The 25,391-nt window shown below is 39.3% G+C and overlaps 1 protein-coding gene across 1 annotated transcript in view; it reads left to right on the plus strand.

Annotated features, from left to right (window-relative positions):
- Window positions 1-24,628, plus strand: part of RXFP1 (relaxin family peptide receptor 1) — a 198,065-nt gene extending 173,437 nt beyond the window's left edge. The window contains exons 8-18 of the mRNA XM_075287825.1: window positions 103-174; window positions 1,621-1,695; window positions 2,959-3,030; window positions 7,416-7,487; window positions 8,992-9,063; window positions 9,936-10,007; window positions 10,872-10,943; window positions 12,158-12,387; window positions 14,301-14,711; window positions 18,437-18,655; window positions 23,910-24,628. Coding sequence (XP_075143926.1) covers window positions 103-174; window positions 1,621-1,695; window positions 2,959-3,030; window positions 7,416-7,487; window positions 8,992-9,063; window positions 9,936-10,007; window positions 10,872-10,943; window positions 12,158-12,387; window positions 14,301-14,711; window positions 18,437-18,655; window positions 23,910-24,205 — 1,663 coding nt within the window. The 3' untranslated portion in view covers window positions 24,206-24,628. The remainder of the gene's footprint in view (window positions 1-102; window positions 175-1,620; window positions 1,696-2,958; window positions 3,031-7,415; window positions 7,488-8,991; window positions 9,064-9,935; window positions 10,008-10,871; window positions 10,944-12,157; window positions 12,388-14,300; window positions 14,712-18,436; window positions 18,656-23,909) is intronic.
- Window positions 24,629-25,391: the final 763 nt, after the last annotated feature.

Consider the following 25,391-nt stretch of genomic DNA (forward strand, 5'->3'; position numbering starts at 1 on the left):
AACAGCTATGGGACTTACAGAATTATAGGATTGCATTGAATGTCATATTTAGGTGACAGCTTTGTCACATCTTTTTAATGTATTTTCTTTTACTTTCAACAGGGTCATTGAAAACAACAAAATTAATCGGATCACTCCTCAGACATTCCAAGGACTGGATTCACTTATACTGTTGTAAGTTATACAATAAGTACTATTGATATAAGGTTTATAGTGTGTTAACCATACCACATATGCAGCACAGCAAGGTCTTGTTAAAAAATAAGGTATACCAAAAATATCCCTTGATCCCCATTAAAGTTTGTGGGATGCAAATTAAAATGAATTTGCTTCAGTTTAGTCAATACTTCTATGAGACTGCTGAAGAAAAGTGAAGTGCGGCACTCAGCTATCTCTGTCTGTCCCATAGAGTTTAATAGATAAAGGATTGGTGGGAATCCCAACCTCTTTAAGTGTAGTTCAGTGGCTTTGACATACAACTGATCCAATGGCGCACCTCTGTGGGTAAAGGAACAGAAGATGGTTGTTTGCAGTAGCTATGTGATACCATCCATATAACATATACTAGCATCCCTGAAGAATTGGCAGATACATTAGGAATTTATTGCAGAAAGAATTCAAGCTGTTTTCACGACAAATAACTAAAAAGAGCATAAGACATTAGAAACCAATCCGAACATTTGTCTCCTATAATCCTCTGCCTAAGGACAGTATGTACTATTCAAGAGAAATACATGAAATAGGAGACCTCTCTTACAGCAAGAAGTTCAAAATCCACTTTGCTTATTACTTTACAAAATTCCAATGTCGAAAAATGTAAAGAAAACAAGAATGCAATGATTTAGAAATTCCACATAAGCATTTTATTCACAATAGAACATAGAACACATATCAGAAGTTCTTAAAAGTTAGACATTTTTCCATTTCATTTGCAAAAAATCACTCACTCACAATTTGATGGCAACAGTAAGTGAAAAAGATGTTTACAGTTAGAGATAAAGTATGCTATGCTCTATCCCATAACATAGTAATGGCCAGTACAATGACAACATTGAAACAGGGGCTAGATCTAATGACAGAAGATAATAGACACCAATGATTTATCCACAGGGTAGGTCATCGTATCTGATCAGTGGGGGTATAACAACCGAACCCCACACCAATCAGCGGATTTGGAAGCAGCAAATGTGATATATGGCTGGAAGCAACTTGTGTATGGACCCAGAGTCTGTAAATGGCATAGGGGTCCGTACACTGTAGTGGTGCACTGGGGAAGTGCAGTGGCACTCCCATTCACTTAAATAGAATTTGAGCTGCTTCCAACCATAACTCTCACATGACATGCAGCTTCTAAACAATCTACTTGAGCTTATCAGTGTGAGGACAGGGTGATACTGAAGGTCTGTCCTGGGGATAGCTCATCAGTAGCCATTACCTTCAGGCCATTGATAACCCCTTTAAGGTATATAATTAATTTAGCAATGAATGATATATAATTTAGTTAGCCTGGCAAAGCTGGGCAACAACTGGAAGATTTCTGTTCTACCTTCTTTAGGTCAAATATCTATAATGCATTCATCAGAAAGGAGGTAAAATGTTATGATTTACTATGTTTTCTAGAGTCATGCTCAACAATTTCTTGGGTCGACTGCCAGACAAACCTCTTTGCCAATACATGCCAAAGCTAAACTGGTTGTAAGTATGTTTTTAAGATGAAATAAGAAGCAATCATTAATGTTGTCTATTATATTATAGTTATATTATTCTCAGCCTATACGATGTTTACACAGAAACTAGTGACAGTTAGTGGGATATAAAGCAAGTTCATATTAGTACTTGGGGTCAAGAACTATTCGGAGTGTGAGAATTTGAGTCACTTGATATCTGCGCTATATTTTTCTTTAGCAATGCTTTTATTTTTATATGGGAAGAATATGCAAATCTGCCTTCCATGATGTAATTAGGAAGACAGTTGCTGCCTCAGTATTGCAAACCAATAGAGGGCGCTCACTGGAATGTGCAAGCCTGTCTTATGACAGGATTCCAGTGAAATAACCCAATAATGGCTGTTCCCTTTAGCATCATGCCCGACCTTCCAAGAGGCCTTTGTTTTGCAATGACGCTGGGATTATTACTTGGAAGGTCGGGCATGATGCTAAAGGGAGCAGCCATTATTGGGTTATTTCACTGGAATCCTTTTATGTTTATAGTCATGGATTTCAGCAACTTGAGCAATAGTTCTTAACTGATTGCAAGAAGTGACTTACATAAATTTCCATGCCATAGAAGCTACCCTCTCTGACTACTAGATGGGAGTATTTCGCAGTGGAATGAAGAGGACAGATTTTTATCCATTGGACATTCTTATTGGATAACTGAGAGCACAGTTCTTGAAAAAAAAAAAAAAAACATAAAAAACTGAATTGGAAAGTGCCAAAGTTTGGGGAATATAAATAAATAAATAAAGCAAAAAAAACATTTATTTGTTGAAACAAGAACAACTCTTTAAGGCCGGGGCCTCACATGGCGTAAAGGCCATGGAAAAAAAAAACATAGTGTTTTACAGTCACTGCAAGGTCGATGGGATTCTAGTGAATCCCACCCACACCTTGCAAAAAATATGCACAGTGGACACATTACAATTTCCAAAACCGTTGCGGTTTTAGAAATCGCAGCATGTCAATTATACCAATGGAAAATCCACCGATTTCCCTATATGTATAATTGACGCAGAAAGGCCGCAGAGGAAACCTCACCAGACCTTAAGAAAAATGCTGCAGGAAAAATTGCGATTCTACGGTTTTTCATGCAACGCTTTTCACTGTGGCCCGGTACGTAAGAACAGCTCTTGATGCTTTTATTTAAAAACAAAACATGTATTGCCTAATACAATTTTTTTTATATATATATATATAAAACTATTTCAAAAGCCTAATTATTGTGGATTTTATTTTATAGAGATTTTGAAGGCAATTACATTTCCTCCTTAAAGAACACAACATTCAGTTCCTGTACTACGTTAACTGTCCTGTAAGTATTTGTTTTGGCTTTCCATTTAGGATGGATGAAACAATATATACTGAATGTGAAGCACACGCTGTAATGAAAAGTATGTTTAGGATATTGTCTGCACTGTCACAATGTTGCTGCTGCATAAAAGCATTTCATGGTTGTAAAGCAGCCTTATTTGTTAGAGGCCAGAGCTCTTCAATAGTATATAATTACAGATGCAGGAAACAAGTTGTATCCTAGGGTGCAGATAACTGGTATTTCTATGGTGGCAACTAATAAGTAAAAAAACACTGACAAAATGGAAATGATCCACATTCTAAAAACGACAGACCTGCACTGACTGTTTGTCAGTGGACTTCTAACATTTGTGAAAATAATCAACATATTGGGAAATAAAGAAGAAAGTGAAGGAAACAGTAAGGCCAGAGCAACACTGTAGCCCTATAGATTAACTATTTAGTGACAGCTGCAGCACACAATCAATGCATTCAGTTGGACAACAACTTTAGCTAAATAGTTACAAACAATTAGTCGAGCTACAAAAAGTCCAAGTGCAGTGTTAGCTAAGTGTAGAAATAAAGGTTCAAAATGTAACTTAAACCAAGTTATCCCCTATCCATGGAATAACGTTCAGATCAGAACTGCTCAGACCCCCACTGATCAGGGAAACGGAGTAGAGGAATAGTGTTTGGCTATCCCTGGAACTCCCATTGTAATGAATGGAGGATCGACTGCAATGCCCAACTCCATTTAGAATGGGAGACCCATATTCTACAGATCAGTGAGGGTCTGAGCACCAACCTGCAATTTAATCTCTATTCTATGGATGAAGGGTAAGGCTTGGTTCACATCTGCATTGGTAATGCATTCGGGAACCCCCCCATCCCCCTGAACAGACTACCAAACGCATTGACAAGCAGTGATCAGTGACAGCACACAGATCCAATAGTCCATAATGGTCCCCATATAGACTATAATGGGGTCCGTGTGCTTCACGCACGGGGTCCGCATGGAACATGCGGACAGAAAAATACTTCACGATCCACTTTCCTGTCCACATGATTTGTGTTGATACCGTATGGAAAGCTCACGTACCCCATTATTGTCTATACAGGGGCCATTATAGTCTATGGGGTCCATGTGCTTTCACTGCTCCCCGCTTGCCAATGCGTTCAGTAGTCCGTTCGGGGGGGTTCCCATGTGGACTTCCCGAATGGATTACCGAACGCAGATGTGAACCGGACCTAAATTACTTTGATAGGAAAACACTTTTATGGAAAAGTGGGCTTGTTTCTTCAGGCAACCGAAGTCCAGTTTCCATTTACTTTTCAACAACAGGTAATATGTTCACTATTTATAACTCGCTATTGATACATCAGGCCCAAAAAATCAAATATAATTACCAAAGGCAAGATCTAATGTATCTAAAAAAAAAATGTATAGACCTTGTAGTCACTGGTTTATTTTATTTTACTATTGAGACTAAAGGGGTCATGGCAAAGCAGTAAATGCTGAACCAAGCTACAATGGAAATTAGGCAATGTGGTCATATAGAATAGATAAATGTCAATTTGGCGGGCCTGGACAACCATCTAATGTGTATAGTGTTGTCTCTGCCTTCTCATAATGGAAGTACAAACAAGGAAGGGGTTTGTTACAGTTCAAAACGCCCAATACTTTTTTTAGCAAAAGATATAATCTGCTGTAAGAGTTGTCTGGCAGTGACTTACTCTCCTTTGTTTATTGAGATGACATGAACACTCATACAACCAACAGCTATCTAATGTGTATGGCTAGCATTAGACTAACCAGAGAATATCATTATATTATAGCAGTATGTATAGCAGTAGATATTGCAGCTGGGTTCATAAAATGTTCTTGGGTTATTTCACAATGAATAAGTAAAATGAACTGCCTACATGTAAATGACAAGATGTAGATGTACAGCGGTTAATGCGCTATTTTCCATACAAAATACATAATCAGCACATGCTAGTTAGAAATCTTATTATTTTACATAATGCAGGCTAAGGTTTTTAGCAGTGGATTTGCCTTCTGAAGAGAAATATAAGATAATCCTGAAATATGTAAGGGATCTGCATAATCACTATTTTGCCTATGCTTTATATTTGGGGACTAAGTATATTCATTACAATACATGACTGCCAATCTGCTTATGGCATATCCCATTTTACAGATTATGCTACAACCAATTTTTACTCTCTCAAGCAATATTTCTGAAAAGAGCAAAACTAAATAAAAAGTATATTAACTTTAATGTTGGTTGACTCATGATCATGATAGACTTGTATTGTGTGACTGGAGGAATGTTTAATGTTGGGGCCACTCTTTTTCCAGAGGTCATTACAGTCATTAAGTTATGATGTGCCAACCACGTCGCCATGAGACAGTCCTTTCACAAGGCAGCAGAAAATGCAGCTGCAGCCCTTTTAGGCTGAGGCCCCACGTTGCAGGAACGCAGCTTTTTTTTTGTTGCAGATTTTATTGCATTTTTTTGAGCCAATGTTAGGAGTGGATTGAGCACTTCTTATATATTTCCCGTTACTTTTGCAGCAATTCCAGGCTTTGGCTCAAAAAACCGCAACAAAATCTGCAACAAAAAAAACTGTATTTCTGCAACGTGGGGCCTTAGCCTTAAAGACATATTGTGAAATGAATCAACACAATTGTTCACATAGATAAAGTCATACAGTATCTAAAGTCTTAATATAGTTGAAGATATTGGTTATCATTAGGGGGCTATCATTAGTTTAATAAATAACCTTAGAATATGCAGTGCTTGAAGTATACCTTACCGTTAGAAAAAATAACCTATCGAAATATTCTCTGCACATGTACACATGCACTTGCTTTTTCTAGTGCTTCCGGGTACCCCTTCTCTTTACTTTGTGGTAAATGCTGCAATGACTGGATGATCAGGCATTTCTAGGCATTTTCTGTGTGTCTGTAGAGTCAGGCTGGGTTGGAACAGGAGCTTTGGAAGCCCAATGGCAGGGGAGTATGGTCTCTTTTGTTTTCTTACAGGCTGCTTGGCACTTTTAATCATATTTTTTGTTTCTCAGAAATCCCTTTAAGGCTAAGTCCCCATGTAATGGGACATGACTTAAAGGGATTTCCTAGGATAAGTCATCATTCCAAGATCAGCAGGGGTCCAAAACCCGGGACTTCCTCTGGTCAGCAGTTTGAAGAAACTGCAGGGTGTAGAGGCTGTGTTTGGTTTTGTAACTTAGTCCTAAACAGGGATTGAGCACTTCATGGGCCATGTGACAAATAAACGCATCATCAAGTTGCCTCTGGAGCGGAAGTCCGTCACTTCGAACAGCTTATCATCAGGTACAGCAGGTGTCAGACCATTGCTGATCCTCAATTTGTGACTTATCCTAGGTCATCAATTAACATTGCATAGAAAATCCCTTTAAGTTTTGTTATTAGGTGCAGGACAAATTTCTTTATACTTTGACAATATAAAATAGTCAGATACAATCATTAAAGTGTCACTTCAATTAAAGAGATTATCCACGTTCTATTATTGATGTCCTATCCTTAGGATTAGCCATCAATATTAGATCTGCGAGGGTCCATCACCTGGGTCCCTAGGTGAGCCCTGGGACAGCATGGCTCCAGGTAATCTATACATGCTGGGAAACTTGCTGCTCACTTGCCCTACAAATTGTAGTGCTGGCTTCAGGTAATACTTCATTGTCCCTAAGGGCTAGTTCACACGGGGCCAAAAGGGCGGACTTTGACTGCGGAATCCACATCATAATCCGCCCCTTTTCAATGGTGGTCTATGGAGACCACTAGCGTTCTTTTTTCCAGTATTGGCAACTGCCGATAGCGGGAAAAAAAGAAGCAAGCTGCCCTTTCTTCAGGCGGATTCCGCGGCTCGCCTGTTAGCCACAATCTCCGGCGTCGACCCATTCATTTGAGCCGACTCCGGGGTGGGGGAAGCCGTGGCCGCGACATCGTGGCAGGTGGGTTTTGACCATATTTTGACTTGGCTCCCCGAGGCAAAATATGGTCAAAATCCACCCCACCGCCCCCTGTGTGAACGAGCCCTTAGATTTCAATGGGGCAGTGCTGCACTACCTAAAGCCACCACTACAGTTTGTTATGCAAGTGAGCAGCACGTTTCCTTGGGCTCACCATACAAACTATAGTGCTGTCCTGGAGTAGATGATCTGCTGGGGTCTCATATCCTCACATATCTAATATTGATGGTTTATCCTAATGGTAGGTCATCGATATTAGAAAGTGGATAACTCCTTTAAAGTAAAGTACAATGAGTTTGGCCCAGTATAAACCATGACATGTTCAGGGAAGTCATGCAGTTTCTGTATATTCACTTATAGTGTAACTGTATTCAATTATTTGTTTTGCAGAGTTTTGCGCAAGAATAGAATTCTCTCAATAAGTGACAACACGTTTTCATCACTCTCTAGATTGGATGAGCTGTAAGTATAAAATTTCTCAAAAAAAGTGGCCTCTAGAGCAGTGGTTCTCAACTTTTCTAATGCCGTGACCCCGCAATACAGTTCCTCATGTTGCGGTGACCCCATTCGGTTTGGAACGTGCGTCCATAACGGCGTGCATTCCAGCTGAATAGCATTATTGCAGACAGTACCGTGGCTTCTCAGCAGCTAAAGCCATCGGAAATATGTATTTTCTGATGACTTTAGGCATACCTCCCAACTTTTGAAGATCAGAAAGAGGGACAAAATGTGCAGCGCATGCAGCGCGCCGTGGCGGATTTAGCTCTGCCCACTTTTAGATTGACTCCGCCCATTCTCATTCATTTTTCATGTGTTCCCACACATTATAATCCTCCTACAGTCACCCGTACATTATATGTCCTCCCGCCATCTCTCCCCCAGTTTCATATAACCCCTTCATCTGCCCCCAGTTTCATGTCCTCCCCTCCATCTCTGCCCCCAGCTTCATGTCCCTCTATCTCTGCCTCCAGTTTCATGTCCCCCCATCTCTGCCCCAGTTTCATGTCCCCCCATTTCTGCCCCCAGTGTCATGCCATACCCCCATTCATCTGCCCACAGTTTCATGTCCTCCCATCTCTTCCCCCAGTTTCATGTCCCCCATCTGTTCCCCAGTTTCATGTTCCCCCATCTCTTCCTAGAGTTTTATGTCCCTCCATCTCTGCCCCAGTATCATGCCATCCCCCCCTTCATCTTCCCACAGTTTCATGTCCCTCCATCTCTGTCCCCAGTGTCATGCTGTTCCCCCCCTTCATCTGCCCCAGTGTCATCCCCCCCCCTTCATCTGCCCCCAGTTTCATGGGCTCCTTCATTATGTTCCACCTTAATGTTTAAAACAAAAAAAACCACTTATACTCACCTTCCAATGCTCCCCCGCTGCTCTCTCCGCAGTCTCACTCACTCATATAGTTGTAGGCTATTCAGGCACCGCTTAAGTTATAATAAACTACCCCCCAGTTTTAAAATAAGACCCTAAAACAGAATATGATCAACTTACCCATCGTGCACGGTGGGCGGGCATTCAGGGTCCGCTGTCTTCTTCAGCCACGCCTCCTCTTCCAGCGATGTCCTCGGGTCCCGTCTAAGTCACGAACTGACATTGATAAAAAATGGCACGGGCACATGCGCAGTAGTAGAAGCAGCATGCTACTACGCATGCACCCGCGCCATTTTTTAACAATGTCAGTTAGCTAGTTAGACGGGACCCGAGGACATCGCTGGAAGAGGAGGCGTGGCTGAAGAAGACGGCGGACCCTGAATGCCCGCCCACCGTGCACGATGGGAGACTCTGGCACAAATGTGAACGTCGCCTAAGAAGTAACAGTATAAATGTACTACTACTGAAATACTGAAATAAAATGAATAATATATTTGCATTTGAAAGATTTTTGAAAAATATGAAAAACAGTTGCTGAATTATTACATGCGTATAAATCTGAATTCATAATGTGTGATTTTAATTTTCCAGAGACTTGGCTAATAACAGAATTGAAGCTTTTTCACCGTCTTTACTTAAGGACATGAAAGAATTATCACAATTGTAAGATTTTAAGAATTTTGTTACTGTGTTCTCAATGCAGTATAGTCATAGTAAATAACTAATGTAACTATAGATATTGAAAAAATACACAAATATATGCACAATTTCCCTTGTCTGCTCTCTCAAACAACAAATTTCTGATCTATATTGTGATATAGTAATCTCTAATGCTGGTCATACACATTAGCTTAATGTCAGTTGAACCTGCAGATTTTGGTGAAAATGGATGACCATGTGTAATAGGGGGGTCCTGACTTTTGCTCAATCATTGACAATGATCTACAGTATATAACCAGATCAAGACATATTTGTTACCAAACTGGGTAACTTAACCTCGCCTGACTGGCCTGTTTATTAAATATTTGCATTGTGTATTTAAAATAATGTGCAGGATATTGCTGAATGGAAAGCCATAAAAGCACTCTTTTGTTTTCCATCAATATAATGGGGCCCTATGGTTTTGTTAAACATGTGCACTAGGAACTTTCTCGGGTGATCCCATGTGAAAAGAGGTTTAGGGTATGTTCACACACAGTTTTGTGGAGATGATTTTCCAGCAGATTCTGTGTCCAAATCTGCTCCAAAAAATGTCTCAATCTGTCAGTCTGGTCAATTGGTCAGTGCTTTAACTTCACACAGACATCATAGTCTACAGGAGCTATTGTCAGGTTTATAGTATAGCAGATTATTCCAGCAATCAGAGAGAAGCAGGACCCTTCCTTATGACATTATTATGGGCTCTAGACCATCAGTGTGATCATAGCTTGATAATAAAGAACGCATAACTGCAGCCCATAATTTTTTTGACTACATGAGCATAATTTTCTATCCATAAAACATGATACATTTGTTTTTTATTTTCTCATATACAGAAATATTTCCTTCAACCCCCTGCAAAAGATTCAACTGGACCAGTTTGATTTTGTACTTACCCTGAAATCCTTGTAAGTATGGAAAAATGGCATAAGAATTGGCAGCAAATATTCATTTTTCTGGATGTAGTTTACCCAAATACGTGATACATAAATATAAACCCAGATTTACTCTGCTTTTTAGGGCTGTGCTGTAGGGCAGCAACAGATTACTTTAAAGAGGACCTTTCATGTCCTCTAGCATTGGCCATATTATGCACCGTAGAATTCAGCACCCTTCCAGCTTTGGCAGTATCTGCCCTGGTTTCAGATATTGGTGCCATTGGTACCGATATCATTGACTAATGGTATAATATCTCTGCAACCGTTGGATATCAACAAAATATCTAACTGTCGTTCAGTGCTATGTAACATGGTCAGTGTTAGAGGATGTGAAAGGTCTTTAAAACTGATTTACAGATTATTACTGCACCGATCCTTTATCTAATGATACATATGTACAGAAACACAGTCTAAATCTGGCCAATACTATAGATAGTTGTTGGCTGACCATCTATTCCTCCTAATCTTCCCATACACATGGACGTTTAACTCATTTTCAATAAGCCACTGCCAGACACTTCTGGTACCAACTTATCTTCACTGAAGACAGAAGAGTCTGGTATGTTTAAAAGCAATAGTATGAACCTTCTATTCCCCTGTCGGAATTAATTCAAGACCCTCCCACTCATATTAGATGGCCCACTTGGCTAATATACTGTAATATGCATCAACACTGAAAGGACTTATAACTTTGGAGTGACTTTGGTTTAACAAAACACCAAAAACAGCATCTTAACCCAGGTGGGACGGTACCTTCTGCACCCCTCAGATACTCCACCATATATATAGAACTATATTGCATAGCTAATGGTATATTGTTATTTTGTACTTCAGGAGTCTTGAGGGAATTGAAATTCCAAATATACAAAGAAGAATGTTTATGCCACTCAAAAATCTCACCCACATGTAAGTATTGTGCTATTTTTCTTCATGATCATGGTCTGCTCATCTCATATAGAATAGAAAGAGGCCACTTGTAGTGCATTTAATAATCTTCTTAGACCATTCATCAAAGACACAGGATATTGTGAGTGCTATTTCCAAGAAACTATTTATACACAAGAGAACCTGAGTCAAAGAGCTGAAGCTACACAAACTCCAGGGGGAGATAAATGAGGGGGTTTAGACATGGTGGCTGAATGCTAAGTATGCAAGGGTCCTAGCTCTTGGAAAGCAACCACTTATACTATGTATAAGACAATAATAAAATTATTTTTAGCCAAATATGCTCTTTCCAAATAAAATTTGTGATATTTGAATATCTTTGCAGTTTTTGTTCTGCTGTACCACCTGTAGCAATTTATTTAGCCCTTGCTCTGTCATATGGTAGTAGTGTCAGATATACATCTTAAAAAAAAGGATGACTGAGGTCCAGTGTACCAAGTATTAGAGGGCCGTGATTGAAGCAGAAGTAAATGCCACTGGGGATATTGAACTTCATATATATATATATATATATATATATATATATATATATATATATATATATATATATATATACCATTTTGCCTTGTTCCAATATCCTAATCCATAAGTAATCAGTTCCATTATTATTAAAGAGGACCTTTCACAACCTTCACCAACTCCTGTTCTTAATAATGGTTAATAGGCGCCGATACACTCCTTTCAGCACCATTGCATTGCTTCTCTAGCTGCCACTGTTTCGAGCAATCAGTACAGTTACTTTTGGTTCCTAATATGCAACGTATGCTCTGTGCTGTCAGGTGGGCAGTGTCAGGCGGCGCGATTTAGAGCTCTAATCAGAAGTAGACAGTGTTCTAGTTCAGAATCACACCCTGTACCTGCCTGATACCAGCCACTTGACATTATAGAGCCTATATACCATATCAAAACTAACAGCACTTATTACATGGGAATAATGGGGGCTAGACATAAAATTCCAACTGTGCCAGAATAAGTGGAACAGAGCCTATAAAATAATGCAAAGAGATGCACATGGTGGAGATGGTGAAAGGTTATCTTTAACTAAACTGCTCCAGAAAAATGAAACATTGATTCTGATTGATCATCATAGATAACAAGGTTAGTTGCCTTCAGGGTTCCTCTGATGCACATAGCCATTTACATCTTGCATTTATAATTTTTCTTATTGTCGGTAGATACTTTAAGAAGTTCCAGTACTGTGGTTTTGCCCCTCACGTGCGGAATTGCAAGCCAAACACAGATGGCATATCTTCTTTGGAGAATCTGCTTGCAAGTATAGTACAGCGAGTGTTTGTTTGGGTTGTTTCTGTGGCCACCTGCTTTGGGAACATCTTTGTCGTCTGCACACGGCCATACATCAGATCAGAGAACAAGCTACATGCGATGTGCATAATTTCTCTTTGTTGTAAGTAACATTATGTTAAATTCCCAGTAATTGGAAATCTTTTTAATCCATTATGTTCCGGTATAAAAATGTCATACATTCAAAAGTAGGAGTTCATTTCCTTGATGCATTTATATTTTCACTAAGATGTCCCAGAGTTTATAGAAACTGCAAACTCCAGATAAATATAAACAGCAGGAGACTTGCCAGAAATAGGCTTAAAATTCAGAGATGCAACTCTGAAGCTGAAAATTCAATTGCACCTGTTTCAAAAATAAAATAAAATAAAATTAAACTTTAATAGATATTGTAACAAAAAACATCCCATTCATACAGTGGATGATTAAGTGGAATTTAGGCATTTTCCATCCTTCTGCATCCCCACAATGGAAAGACGAAGCAAAGGCCGATGGAGACCTTTTGACCACCATATAAAGATTTTATTCATAAGGTGCAGCCTATTTTGCCTGTGGACTTACAGGTTAATGTAAGTGAATTATAATATAGCTTCTTATCCCTTGTTCTTCAATTGGATTGAATGATAAAACATATTAGAGTGTTTCTGCGTAGGTTCCAGGTCGCATTTGACGCACCAAAGCTTTAAATATTATTCCATTTATTTTTGATGAAACTTAAATTTATTGTTAAGTAGAGAAAATACTTGCCATTGCCCAGATATAAAGTGTAGGCCCAAATGATCCCACCAAAGTTAGGAAGATTACCGAGCAACTGCAGTACCTCGTCTAAAAAAAATTTATGAAAATGTAACTATATGCTAAAAAAAATAATATGCAATGAGGAATAATTTGCATAAAGTGATGGAAAAGAAAAATGAAGCAGTTTCTCATAGGAACTAATCCATCAGTCATGTAGCCAAGGCCACTTTGAAAATGAAAATACTAATCTGATTGGTTAGTATAGACAACCGCTCCACTGTACCTTTCCATGTAGTATTATGTTGTAAAATGCACAACATGCTATTGGCAGATAAAAGGAAAAAATATAAATAAAAATAAATAAATAAAAAAGTCCTGGAGACTGTGCCAGAAAAAGGTAAATTTTCAGCTGGAGTAAGACAGGCCAGGCCAGCTTTGTGGCAATGTTATGGCCATAAATAATAGAGTTCACTAGATACGCTAGGTTCACACCTGCGTTCAGCACTCCGTTCTGTGCTTTCCGTCTTCTACATGCAAGAAGACGGAAAGCACAGACAAGGTCCGGCCGTGAGCGGCGGTGAGCGTTTTATGCTCTCCGCCGTAAAACCAGTTTTTTTAATCCAGACACAGAGTACTGCATGTCCGACTCTGTGTCCGGATTAAAAAACCTGGTTTCGCGGCAGAGAGCGTAAAACGCTCACCACGGCTCATGGCCGGACAGCTTTCTCACCCATTCAAATGAATGGGTGAGAAAGACTCCTGCAAGTTTCCGTCTCCTGCTCTGTTTTATGCAGGAAACGGAAACCTGCATAACGGAGTGCCGGGCACAGATGTGAACCAGCCCTGAGTAATAACAGTATATATGTATATATACAATCCTCTGATAATGTCTGGTAACAGAGAACAACAGTGAGCGAGTGCTGTATATATACAATACTTTGATAATGTTTTGTTTTGTTTTGAATTATACTTTGATAATAGTTGATAATGGAGAAATGGAGAACAACAATGAGTGAGTGCTGCAATCCAGTGATAATGTTGTGTGTCAGTGAGGCAGTGAGTTGTTCATTCTTAGCCTTATGGACATACATCATTATCACTGGATTGCAGAACTCTATGCATGTCTATGTACTAATATGGGTCAAGTAATGTGATACAAAGGAAGGCCCTTGACAAGGAACTTAGCGGTACTGTATTTACTTTTGTAAATATGTCAAGAACAATATATGATAATTGTGATGTCCCTTTTAGAACTTTACTATACAATTTTTATTGCAGGTGCTGACTGCCTAATGGGAATATACTTATTTGTTATTGGATACTATGATGTGAAATATCGAGGTGAATACAACAAGAATGCCCAAGCCTGGATGGACAGTACCCAATGTCGGCTAGTTGGATCATTAGCTATACTCTCCACAGAAGTATCAGTTTTACTTCTCACCTACCTGACTTTAGAAAAATACATTTGCATAGTATATCCTTTTAGATGTCTAAAACCAGGAAAATGTAGGACGATAACCACGTTAATACTCATTTGGATTATTGGTTTTATTATAGCCTTTATACCACTCAGCAATGAAGACATTTTTCACAACTATTATGGAACAAATGGGGTCTGCTTCCCCCTACACTCAGAACAACCAGAAAGTACTGCAGCTCAGATATACTCAGTAATTATATTTCTTGGTAAGTCACCTCAAATATATTGTTGAATCTGATACAGAAAATGAATGTTCTCATCTCAATGTTCTAGTGAACCCCAAAAATATTTAATTTATATTTTTTTATTTAATTTGTGACATTTATCTCCTTCTGCTACTTTAAGGGTTTTCCTGACATTTTTTCTACTATCATTAGATTTCTCACAGGCTTCCTCCACAATGCTAATGTCCCCTGATAATAATATAATGTGACCGTGTGTATGACAGTTGGAATATGAGTGAAAGACTTGCAGGCTTCTATTGGCTAATGGGGGTCATTATTGTGAATACTGTAATGGTATGTCCTAGAGAGCTGAGGCCTGTCTATAACCTTCCCAGACACCTGATGTACCTGTGTGCTAAATTTGGTGAGGATCAGTCTAGCCCTTTTGGCACGCATAGAGAACAAACAGACAGACGGACAGACAGACAGCATATATATAAATATATGATTACAAACTTTCTTATATTTACTTTACTATTCATCTCTGAAAAGCTGTTTTATAGTTGGAGGTACACTTTATTGTCCAGGGCTTTAAACACAATGATATTATTATTCAGCTCTGTTATTCATAATGGTAGGAAATCCTATTCGGTTAGTTTAATGAATATTTAATAAAATTTCTAACAATTGTGCATATAAATCAAGGATAATTTCATTCCTATTCTTATTCTGTTTTATAGATTATTAGAATTAGAAGCAAATCTAAATGACGAAATCAGCAAATGTATCATTGTGGTTGAATTGTGCTAAATGACTGTATTGAAAATATCCGGTTCTGGGAGTGTTTTGTTTGGGGTTGAACCATCTGCAATCTCCATGATTGTTACAGTGATAATAGACAAAAACAATATACAAACAAGTTAGTGGAAGCAAGAACAGATTTTCAGGAAATTAAAGACAGTTAACGTGAAATAGTTATAATGAGATAAGCAAATGCGTTTCACAGCTGAATAAATTATCTGAAGTACATTTTGGATTAGCAGTTATGCATTAAAGTGGCTTCAGAAACATAGCATAGGGCTAGTTCGATATTATAGTTATAGGGATAGGCATTCCAAAAGTCCCATTTCTTCATAGTAATATACTAGTAATTATAAAAGGCTCATTAAAACATAATAGGTGGGTAGCGCTATATGGTGGTCTGGTAGCTACAAGGTTTGCCCCTTTGTACAAAACTAGTAAAAGCCCTCAGTCTATAACTCTATTGTCTCCAAGTTGAGAATAAATTGCCACGTAGAGGACAGGAATATCAATAACTACCATAGAGTCTAATAACGTAAGTTAACCCATTAATAAATAGTGAGCTTTCAGACATGAGAAGGGGACAATATCTATCAATACTGTAGTGGAAGCCTTCTTTAATAAAAGGCACATATTGCTTCCTTGTTGATTAATCTGCCACACACTGTACTTGGAAAAGACTGCACAAATGATATATACCATTCTCCTGCTATAAAACTGATTCAGAAAACCTGACAAGTCAAAGCGCTGAATACTGAGACCCCCTCTGTTCAATGAAACAAAAAGGCAGAAAGCTCAGCTAAGTGACCTACCCCTTCTGTATTGACTGTTTTTCTCGGCCTTTCTCAACGGCTGCCGATGGGTTCACAGAAGTCAATATAGCCATCTCTAGCTTCCAGTGAGAGCAGATGAAAGTCACTCACAGCTGAACCAGCACAGAGCTCCAATGAGTGCTACTGCTCACTAATTTCAGTGTTAAGGTTCTCTGCACCTATACTCCACAAGTTAAAAGTTCTGACATGTTGTAAGGGAATTGCTAGTTGTGCAATTCTCTAGTGTTGCTGCAGTAGCAATGGAAGAAGGGAAAGACAGAGACAGTGAGTGTCTACACATACCGTTATTAATCTCCGAAGGCTGCCAGCCAAGTTGTATATGCACCTGAAAAAGGGCGACTAGCCCGAAACGCGTCGTGCTTGTTTATTATGATTAAAGTTTTGGAAGATCTTTGGGCTGATCACTGGTTTTGTGCGCACTCATCCCCATACCTCCACGCCTGTTTGGGTCAAGACCCTGAGGGACGTTTTATTCCTAATATTGCTGTGTACCTTGGTTCACGCGAGGGGAGGTAGTTGCTGCCACCATGATCCTATTTTTGGCTGATTCTGTTGTTGTGACATCTCATAACGTGAGATGGTAAGAGGCCATTTTTGGTCTTGATTACCATTACTTTTCACGTGTGAATTTACTACACTATCATTGGCGCTCGGTGTTCCTTCTTTTTTTCGTTTTTTAAGGAAACCAAAGGTCAGAGGTCAGTAATACAATAGAAAGAGCAAGAAGGAAGCCAGCGAGGACACAGTCACAGGACAGAGTCAAAATAGACAGCAAACCTGTTTGGGCTGATGATCTGTATATAGAAAGTCCAGGATCTGCCCCGGATTTGATTGGTAGACAGGCTGTGAATCACACAGGCAAGGCTATGATTAACTATTGGATGAACATAGGCAAACAAGGTGCAGGAGATGGGTGTGGTGGAAATTCAATTACAGAGGAGAGGTAATAAAGCAGTGTTCACACAGAACAACAAAAAACTCTAAGCAATTAATCAAACTGAACAGCCTCCTGTGCCGCAGCGTGCGAGTGGAGGGTGGCGCAGAGACCCGAACAGGCAGAGACATTACAAAAGTCACTATAATATGTGAGAACTTTTCTGAATTGATTAACTCTTTAAAACACCTCTTGGCTGGAGTACAAGCACACCAATATATTTATGCCAAAATTTGGCTTGTTTCACAAGGTGGATGTGAAAAGTGTAGAAAATATATATTTGGTACAAGCTTGTGCTAAGTAAATCCTCCATTGTATTAAACCATATACTATGTATACTGCTGAGCTACTACTTCCACAGCACAGCACTGGGAACATCTACAAATATCCTCTTTTAAATGTTTACTCAAAAGACGATCAGGGGTAAATTTGTGCTGTAAATATCTTCCTGTGTACTTTCATAGTTAGAGCTTTCTGCCTGTGCCAAAATGATAAGGGGGTCATAGCTGTTCTCTGTATCAGAACTAGCCCAGTGCCTCGTGCGTTTCTTATGAAAGCTTAGCAGCTTCACTTCTGTAGTCAAGGTAAAGCCATAATCTTTTGAGTAGCTTTAAAAGAAATTTATTGATCAGGATCTGGATTCCTTATCATAGACTCTCTCAGTAAAATTTCCCTACAGTCTGATAGTCCTCGGGTGGGATTATATGGGGAGAGAGATAACTAAAAAGTATTCATACAGTAGGTAGCATAGAGATCATGTAGCAAAAGGAGAGAAATTACCCACTGGTTTATCAGGAGACTGCAGGTAAGCTCAGTGCCACATATCACTAATAAGAATGTGCATTTTAAGCATAGAAGAACTTTCATAAAGATACTTTAGGAAAATATTGAAGTAGGTGAATCTACTGTTTGATCTCTCATTTTGCTGATTGAGATCTTGCATCTGTTTATCATGGTTAATGCTGGACACACACATCGCCATTCGATAGGCACCTACTTCTTTGCATAAACATGCTCAAGCTGGATTATAGTACAAAGCAGGCCAAAAGCCAGTGTCAAACACCTCTGGAAGCCAATTCACTCTCTCGAGGAAGTATGTAAATATAGCCTAATGTGTCATGTATAATAACGCAATGTAATTTTCTATCACTCAAAGCTTTATTAGTAAAGTAACTATATGTTGTGTATTGTTCCAACAGGGGTGAACTTGGCGGCATTTATCATCATTGTGTTTTCCTACAGTAGTATGTTCTATAGTATCCACAAAACAGCAATTATGGCAACTGAAATCCACAGTCACATCCAGAAAGAAATGACCTTGGCAAAGAGATTCTTCTTCATTGTCTTCACAGATGCCCTGTGCTGGATTCCTATTTTCATACTTAAACTTCTGTCCCTGCTTCAAGTTGTGATACCAGGTGGATATATACATTTTTATATTAGAGGGGTTTATCCATAATCTTAACTTCTCAACTATCCAGAGGAAGGTTGATCATTGGTCTGGCGGTAGTTCAACTATTGACAACCTCACCAAACTTGACAATGGGGGTTTAGCAGTGATTGTCAGGTATGCGTAATATGTGCTGTACTTGGCTAGTTTTCGCAGTTCCATACACTTGGAATAGAGAAGCAGTGAACATTTATCTACCATGTTTTATTCAAAATCGGGGGACAAGGGACCATTTTTCTTGCAATTGACATCTCATCAGTTAGTTCCAACCATAGCTGTGGATAGGTGATATTTTTATTTTTTTTAATGTAGATTGTGAGCCCCATATAGGGATCACAATGCACTTTTTTTTTCTTCCTATCAGTATGTCTTTGTAGAAAGGGAGGAAATCCACGCAAACATGGGGATAACATACAAACTCCTTGCAGATGTTGTTCCTGGCAGATTCAAACCCAGGACCCCAGCGCTGCAAGGCTGCAATGCTAACCACTGAGCCACCGTGTAGCCCCTGATAGGTGATAAATTTTGACTTTGTGAAAACTCTTTTACATTTGTGGTTATATAGAGAAATAACCATTTGTGGATTACTTTCCATTCTCTAACAGACACTTTCTGTAAGGGAGCATTTGCCCTGCCGCATGGTGAGAAGTTGAGGTTCCGCAAGTGCAATGTGGTCTGGCTGAACCTAAATAGATCCCAGGGACTTAAAAAAAAATCAGTCTAACCACTCCTCTGCCCAAGGAAAGAGTTTAATGGCCCAAGCTTGTGGATCCTCTTTTTGGAGAGATATAACTAGTCCCAACATTTGGGCCTGGGATGCATGTGGATTAATACGGAAATACAGAGGACGAGACTCTCGGAAATTCTCACATTTTTCTCGGTCCCCTGAAAAACAGTCTGGGAGTAACATCTTAACCCTGGGAAAGGAAGTTACAGCAGGGGATGATACGGCACCCTCAGCTTGATTCTGTGTAAATGTCTGAACCTATTTTGCTAGCTCAGCTACCAAACCCTCCATCCTGGCTGCAAGGTCCTGAATAGGATCCATGCTAGTACAGATGGAAACAATGGCAGAAGGTTATTTGGAATGGCTATTCTGTATTTACACTTATTTAGAGAAGGGAATGATGCACATTTGTCCCTTTCATTAGGACAGTTGAGGCGAGTAGGTAGGGGCAGGGACTGGGTAAATTCTTATCTTCAATAATGAACAGTTGTGCCCAGGTATCAATATCCATCTGTTTCCAAAGCAGAAACAGCTTATCAGTTAGGCTCTGCATCAATGCCAGTTGACTCCACAAAGGCATATGGTTAGAAACAAAATAGGGCAATCCACAGCGCTTTCATATTTCTTTACAGGCCATAATAGTATCCCTCAGTATTAGAGACATCGTTACAACTCAGACTTCTATATCAAGTATTTAGTTTAGAGTAACGCTCCTAGGTGCCAGTGGCTGGCCAATTGCTGTTCCATTTGTGTGTCATAGTATCAACTGGAACTTTGGATCCAGTCCAGTGAATGTTTGAAAAGATTAGCAAGGTTATATCCACTAAGGTCAGGCTTGTTTATGTAACCCTTGTTGTCCAAGAGTATACGCTTCCTAATGGCTATTTGGGTCATTTTCCTGCCCAGATGAAAGTCAAAATGTTTTTCTCAGCCAAAGCCAAAAATGGCTACATTTCTCAGGAATGGGAAATATATAAGAAGTTCTTATACTTCTACCTTCTGCTCTATCCAACAACTAATCTCAATTTATGGCTAAAAAAACCCCCAATCCTTTATTGATACTAATTAAAATACAAAACCCAGGGTACAAAAATGTATGCGATGAAAAAAATGTGCCTCCTCTTCTCATGAATGAGACTTAAGGTGAACCTATCATAATTAAATAGAGTCCACTACTGGTTATATTGACTAAGATTCTCTGCATACAAAGTTCTATAATGTAGATAGAACTCAATCCAAATGTAAAGAATTCTTAAAGGGGTTGTCCCATGAAAAGCATCCTATCTATACTGCTAGTTTATGTGGATTTGAGACTTTTCCTAAATACATTGCTTTATCAAAACTGCTTTGTTTGGCCGCTATCTTAATTTATTCACTTCATTGTTTACACTTAGTTTCTATGGCCACGGGGCTTATTTGCTGAGTTCCCAAGTGACGTAGCTGCCTACTCTCAGGGGGGGAGGGGCTGAGTGCTCAGCAGCAGCTCTGAGCTGTTTATGACTGACAAGTAACGGAGCTCCTCAGATGAGGAGGGGGGAGGTGAGAGCTGTGGCATTTCTGATTCTGGTTTAATTGAATTTAGCTGATAAGGGCTGAGATAAGGAGTCCGTTACCTCTGTATGTAATGCAAGCTGACCCAAATCCAGCTCTGCTACATCAGCTTCATACTGTGGTAATTCATTTACAACCAATCCCTCATTACTGCCAACTCATGACTGCAAACATAGCAGATAGCAGAGCAAGTGAAACCCAGCCCACCAATGTGCCGAGAAAACCAGGAAGTGAACAGAGCACACAGCCTGCAGGTTGGTGAACAAGGGTTATGGGAATACCCGTTTAAAATATATCCCTGAAGTCTAGAGAACTAGCACATTAGTTAGCTCCAACTACACACTGTTGAAGAGGTATTATACAATCCTCCCTTGTATGTATGTTCGAGGATACATAGAAGCCATTGGTTTGATTTAATAAACACAAATGGTTTCCATATGTACAAATGCTGTAGGAGTTGCCAACTCCAAAGTTAGACACTGATTACATCTCAGTGACTAAAAAAGTATGGCTCCAAACAGGAAGACATAATACGAAGGGACTGATGTTAATCTCTCCACTCAATTAGTGCCCCATGTCAAGTGAAGGCTCTGCCTATATCAGCTCAGTAAATAGTGGATATAAAACAGTGTAAACACCATTCGCTGTTTACTAGTGCTGCTAGACTAGCTATAGCATGTATCAATTAGTCTGTTATCTAAACTTGTCTATCATCTCTATGTGTTTCCTCCCATTGAGGGGAATCCTCAGGAGACTAATATTGTGGTAGATAATTAGATCAGGCGATACATTATTTAGCTATCCTGCAACAAAACTAAACAGCTCTGTAGCATCTAAATAAGGCGATGTGATACCTGGCTCTGCTACAATGCAGTGTCTAGCTGGCCTACAAGGAAATAGCACGATGAGGTAGTGACAACTACCGTTCCCCACGCCTCGGCGGTAGGCGCAAGTACTTAAAATTTCTGCCAAAAATTGGTACATTTCCTAGGAATGGGAAATATATAAGAAGTTCTTATATTTCTACCTTCTGCTCTATCCACTCCTGGTTTTGGTTCAAAAAAACGCAAAAAAATCTGCAACAAAAAAAACTTGCTTTTCCGTAACATAGGACCTTAGGCTATGGGGCCCCACGTTGCGGAAACACAGCTTTTTTTGTTGCAGATTTTGTTGCTGTTTTTTGAACCAAAGCCAGGACTAGACTGAACAGAAGTAAGAAATATAAGAGATTCCTATATATTTCCGATTCCATTTGTAGCCATTCTTGGCTTTGGCTCAAAAAACTACAACAAAATCTGCAACAACAAAAAAATATGCGTTTCCGCAACGTGGAGCCTTAGCCTCAAAGTGATTTTGTATCAAACGCTGGACATTTGTTTTTATGGCTGTGTTAAATATATATGAATGACGATAAACGATTATTGTAATTGCAAGTTACTTTAAGAAACTATGCCTTCTACCTTCAAATTTATCAATGAGAAATCTAAGAATTCTAAGTGGAAGCTAAGTCATATTCTTAAATGCCTTTATGATTTTATAGCTTATGAATAAGCTATAAGCCATATTTAACCTCAGATCATTTGAAATATATGAATATTAAAGAGATAACGAGCGATGGCTTGAATTGTGCTAAAGGGCATTCTAAACTGGGGCAATGAGCTTGCACATACATTTTCAGGATGAGAGTGCCAATGTACTAGGCAGGAATCCAGGAATTAAAATGTTAAAGGGTTTGTCCCAGATTAAAAAAATACTTCACTCTTTTTAAAGCAGTGCCACAAATGACTATAAAGTTTTATTTTCAATAGCTGCCTTAACCCATAGGCAGGTATAGCACTTTTTTTGAAAGAAAAAAAAAGCATATCTGATACTCCAATCGCTCCTTTAATCCAAATGCATACTATTATGTTAATTTAATACTTATGTTAGGGAATTGCTAGGACAGCAATTCCCCAGTAACTGTTTAAAACCCTGGGACAGGCCACAAGAGACAGTGAGCCCTAAGCTGAAGCCCCCAACTGTCCCTTACTATTGCCAGGCCCTATCCTACGTAATAGGCGGCAACCACAAAGACAGTCCCTTCCTGGATAGGTGAAACACAAAATGGAGACAAGACGGACAACAACAAAGAAGGGGGGGCAAGGACGCGTACATGTACTCATTGACTCATAATACATTTTGGAATAATACTGTATTAAGGCAAAGAAACAAATCTTTTATATTACCGATGTGTAATTTTGCATGAAAAGTAACGTTATAATGTTCCTAAGCACAACATATAGCAGCTAGCCAAGGGTCAGTAACAGTCCAGCGATGCAGTGCCAAATCGGAGTCCAAAGAATAGTCAGTGAGGAAAGCCAAAGGTCAAGGATAAGAATGCAAGCAAAAACAGGGACAGTAAGGAGCAAGCATGCACACGGCAATAGCAAGCACTGGTGTGAATGAGAGCCAAGATCAAATAGAGGAGGAAGAACCCGCCCCAGGAGTTGACAGGAAGACAGGCTGTCAATCACAGGCAAGACAAAATTAACCACTTAATGGACAGAGGCAACAAGGCCAGAAGATGGGTGTGGTGCAAATACAATCACAGAACTAGAGCAGAGTTCACACAGTGCGACCAAAAACTTTAAGCCAAGAACCAAACTGCACCCGCCTCCTGCACCGCAGCACGCGAGCAGAGGGTGGTGCAGTGACCCGAACAGGCAGAGATGTTACAACTTATGAAGATGACCATAGTGAATATGTATGTCTGCTGTTGGTGGAGGGGGGGCAAGGATGCGTACATGTACTCATTGACTCATAATACATTTTGGAATAATACTGTATTATGGCAAAGAAACAAATCTTTTATATTACCGATGTGTAATTTTGCATGAAAAGTAACGTTATAATGTTCCTAAGCACAACATATAGCAGCTAACAGATTTCTTATTGCGTCCTCTAGGTTCCATCAGTTCTTGGGTGGTGATCTTCATACTCCCAATAAACAGTGCTCTGAATCCCATCTTATACACAATAACAACAAGACCATTTAAGGAAATGATCTCCCAGATTTGGAACAACTACAAACAACGACGTTCTATTGGGAACAAAAGCCGACCAAAGGTTTACTCGCCATCATTTTTTTGGGTGGAGATGTGGCCACTACAAGAAATTTCTGCAGATATCATGAGACCTGGTCTTTACACAGACTCTGAAGTATCAGTAGCTACTCATACCACAAGACTGAGCTACACATAGCAGAAGGCAGAAACTTTATATTTTTTTTTACTGTTGAAATAAGCGGGTTAGAGGACATAAGAAACAATGAAGCCATATTCTGAGCTTCTAACTACTGAATGACTGGTTCCCAGCAATGAAACCGATGACTGTATTCTCTTGCCTGGATTCATTTCTGGGCGGTTTATAATATGTATAATGTTGACTATTTTCTAGAACTTTTGTATCACCACTATTATAATGTTATCCACGGTTCATCCACTTGAAGGTCGAATCACCAGAATTAGTGAAAATGGACTGAACATGAAGCAAGCAGTATTCACAGCAGATTCATCTTATTTTATAAATCCAGTGTGGAGTACAGCATTATTATACCATCACTCCACCTGCAACCTTAGGTTTAGGCAAAACTGGCTTGTTTATGAGAGAAAGACCAGACATTATATGATACAATATGTTCTAAATGGCAATTCAGACATGGGTGAAAAATGGACCTTCTACCATTAAAAAATGTTTAAAAAGTAAACTGGATTTAGTAAACAAATGAGCTTTCTGTTCACATTGTCATCCAGGGCCAGTCGCGATCTAGGGCTTATAAGTTCACAAGCAATGCCGACTAAGGACTTATTCACTGGCTGTGGCCCTTAGGCATACACAAAGCAAGTGATCTGTTTAGCATCCAAATTTTGCATCTGCAAACATCCGAGTGTAGGATGTGTTTTGCGCACTACTTATCACTACTGAAAATGACAACCAATTCTTCAGCAATTTACAATACTTTTACATGTAGTGAATCTATGAAGAACAGACAGTACATGGAGGGCATCCATGAGAACTCCTTGATGTTTACGTCCATAGGTATGCCTGGTCCGCAAAATGGTGCATTGTCTTCATTATTTCTCTGCTTCTATAAGTGTTACTTATGTCTAAGCTAATATGCTTGAAATTACAATGTGGTGTAAAATATTCCAACATTTGGTGTCAAATTTTGACACAAACTAAGTCAACCAAACTTTCATACAGGTAGTCTGTGTGACCGATTTATCACACAACCTGAGCCACTGTGATAATACTACAATTGTACAGCTATAGCTAGTGCCATTTGTACAGGTGGCACAATACTCACTCTATTTGAATATTGTGCTTCAATAGTTGCATATTATACTTACTGTACTGGGAGAAAGAGCTATCGGAACAAGAACTACAT

Source organism: Leptodactylus fuscus, chromosome 1 (assembly GCF_031893055.1).
Source record: "Leptodactylus fuscus isolate aLepFus1 chromosome 1, aLepFus1.hap2, whole genome shotgun sequence".
Classification (NCBI taxonomy): Eukaryota; Metazoa; Chordata; class Amphibia; order Anura; family Leptodactylidae; genus Leptodactylus; species Leptodactylus fuscus.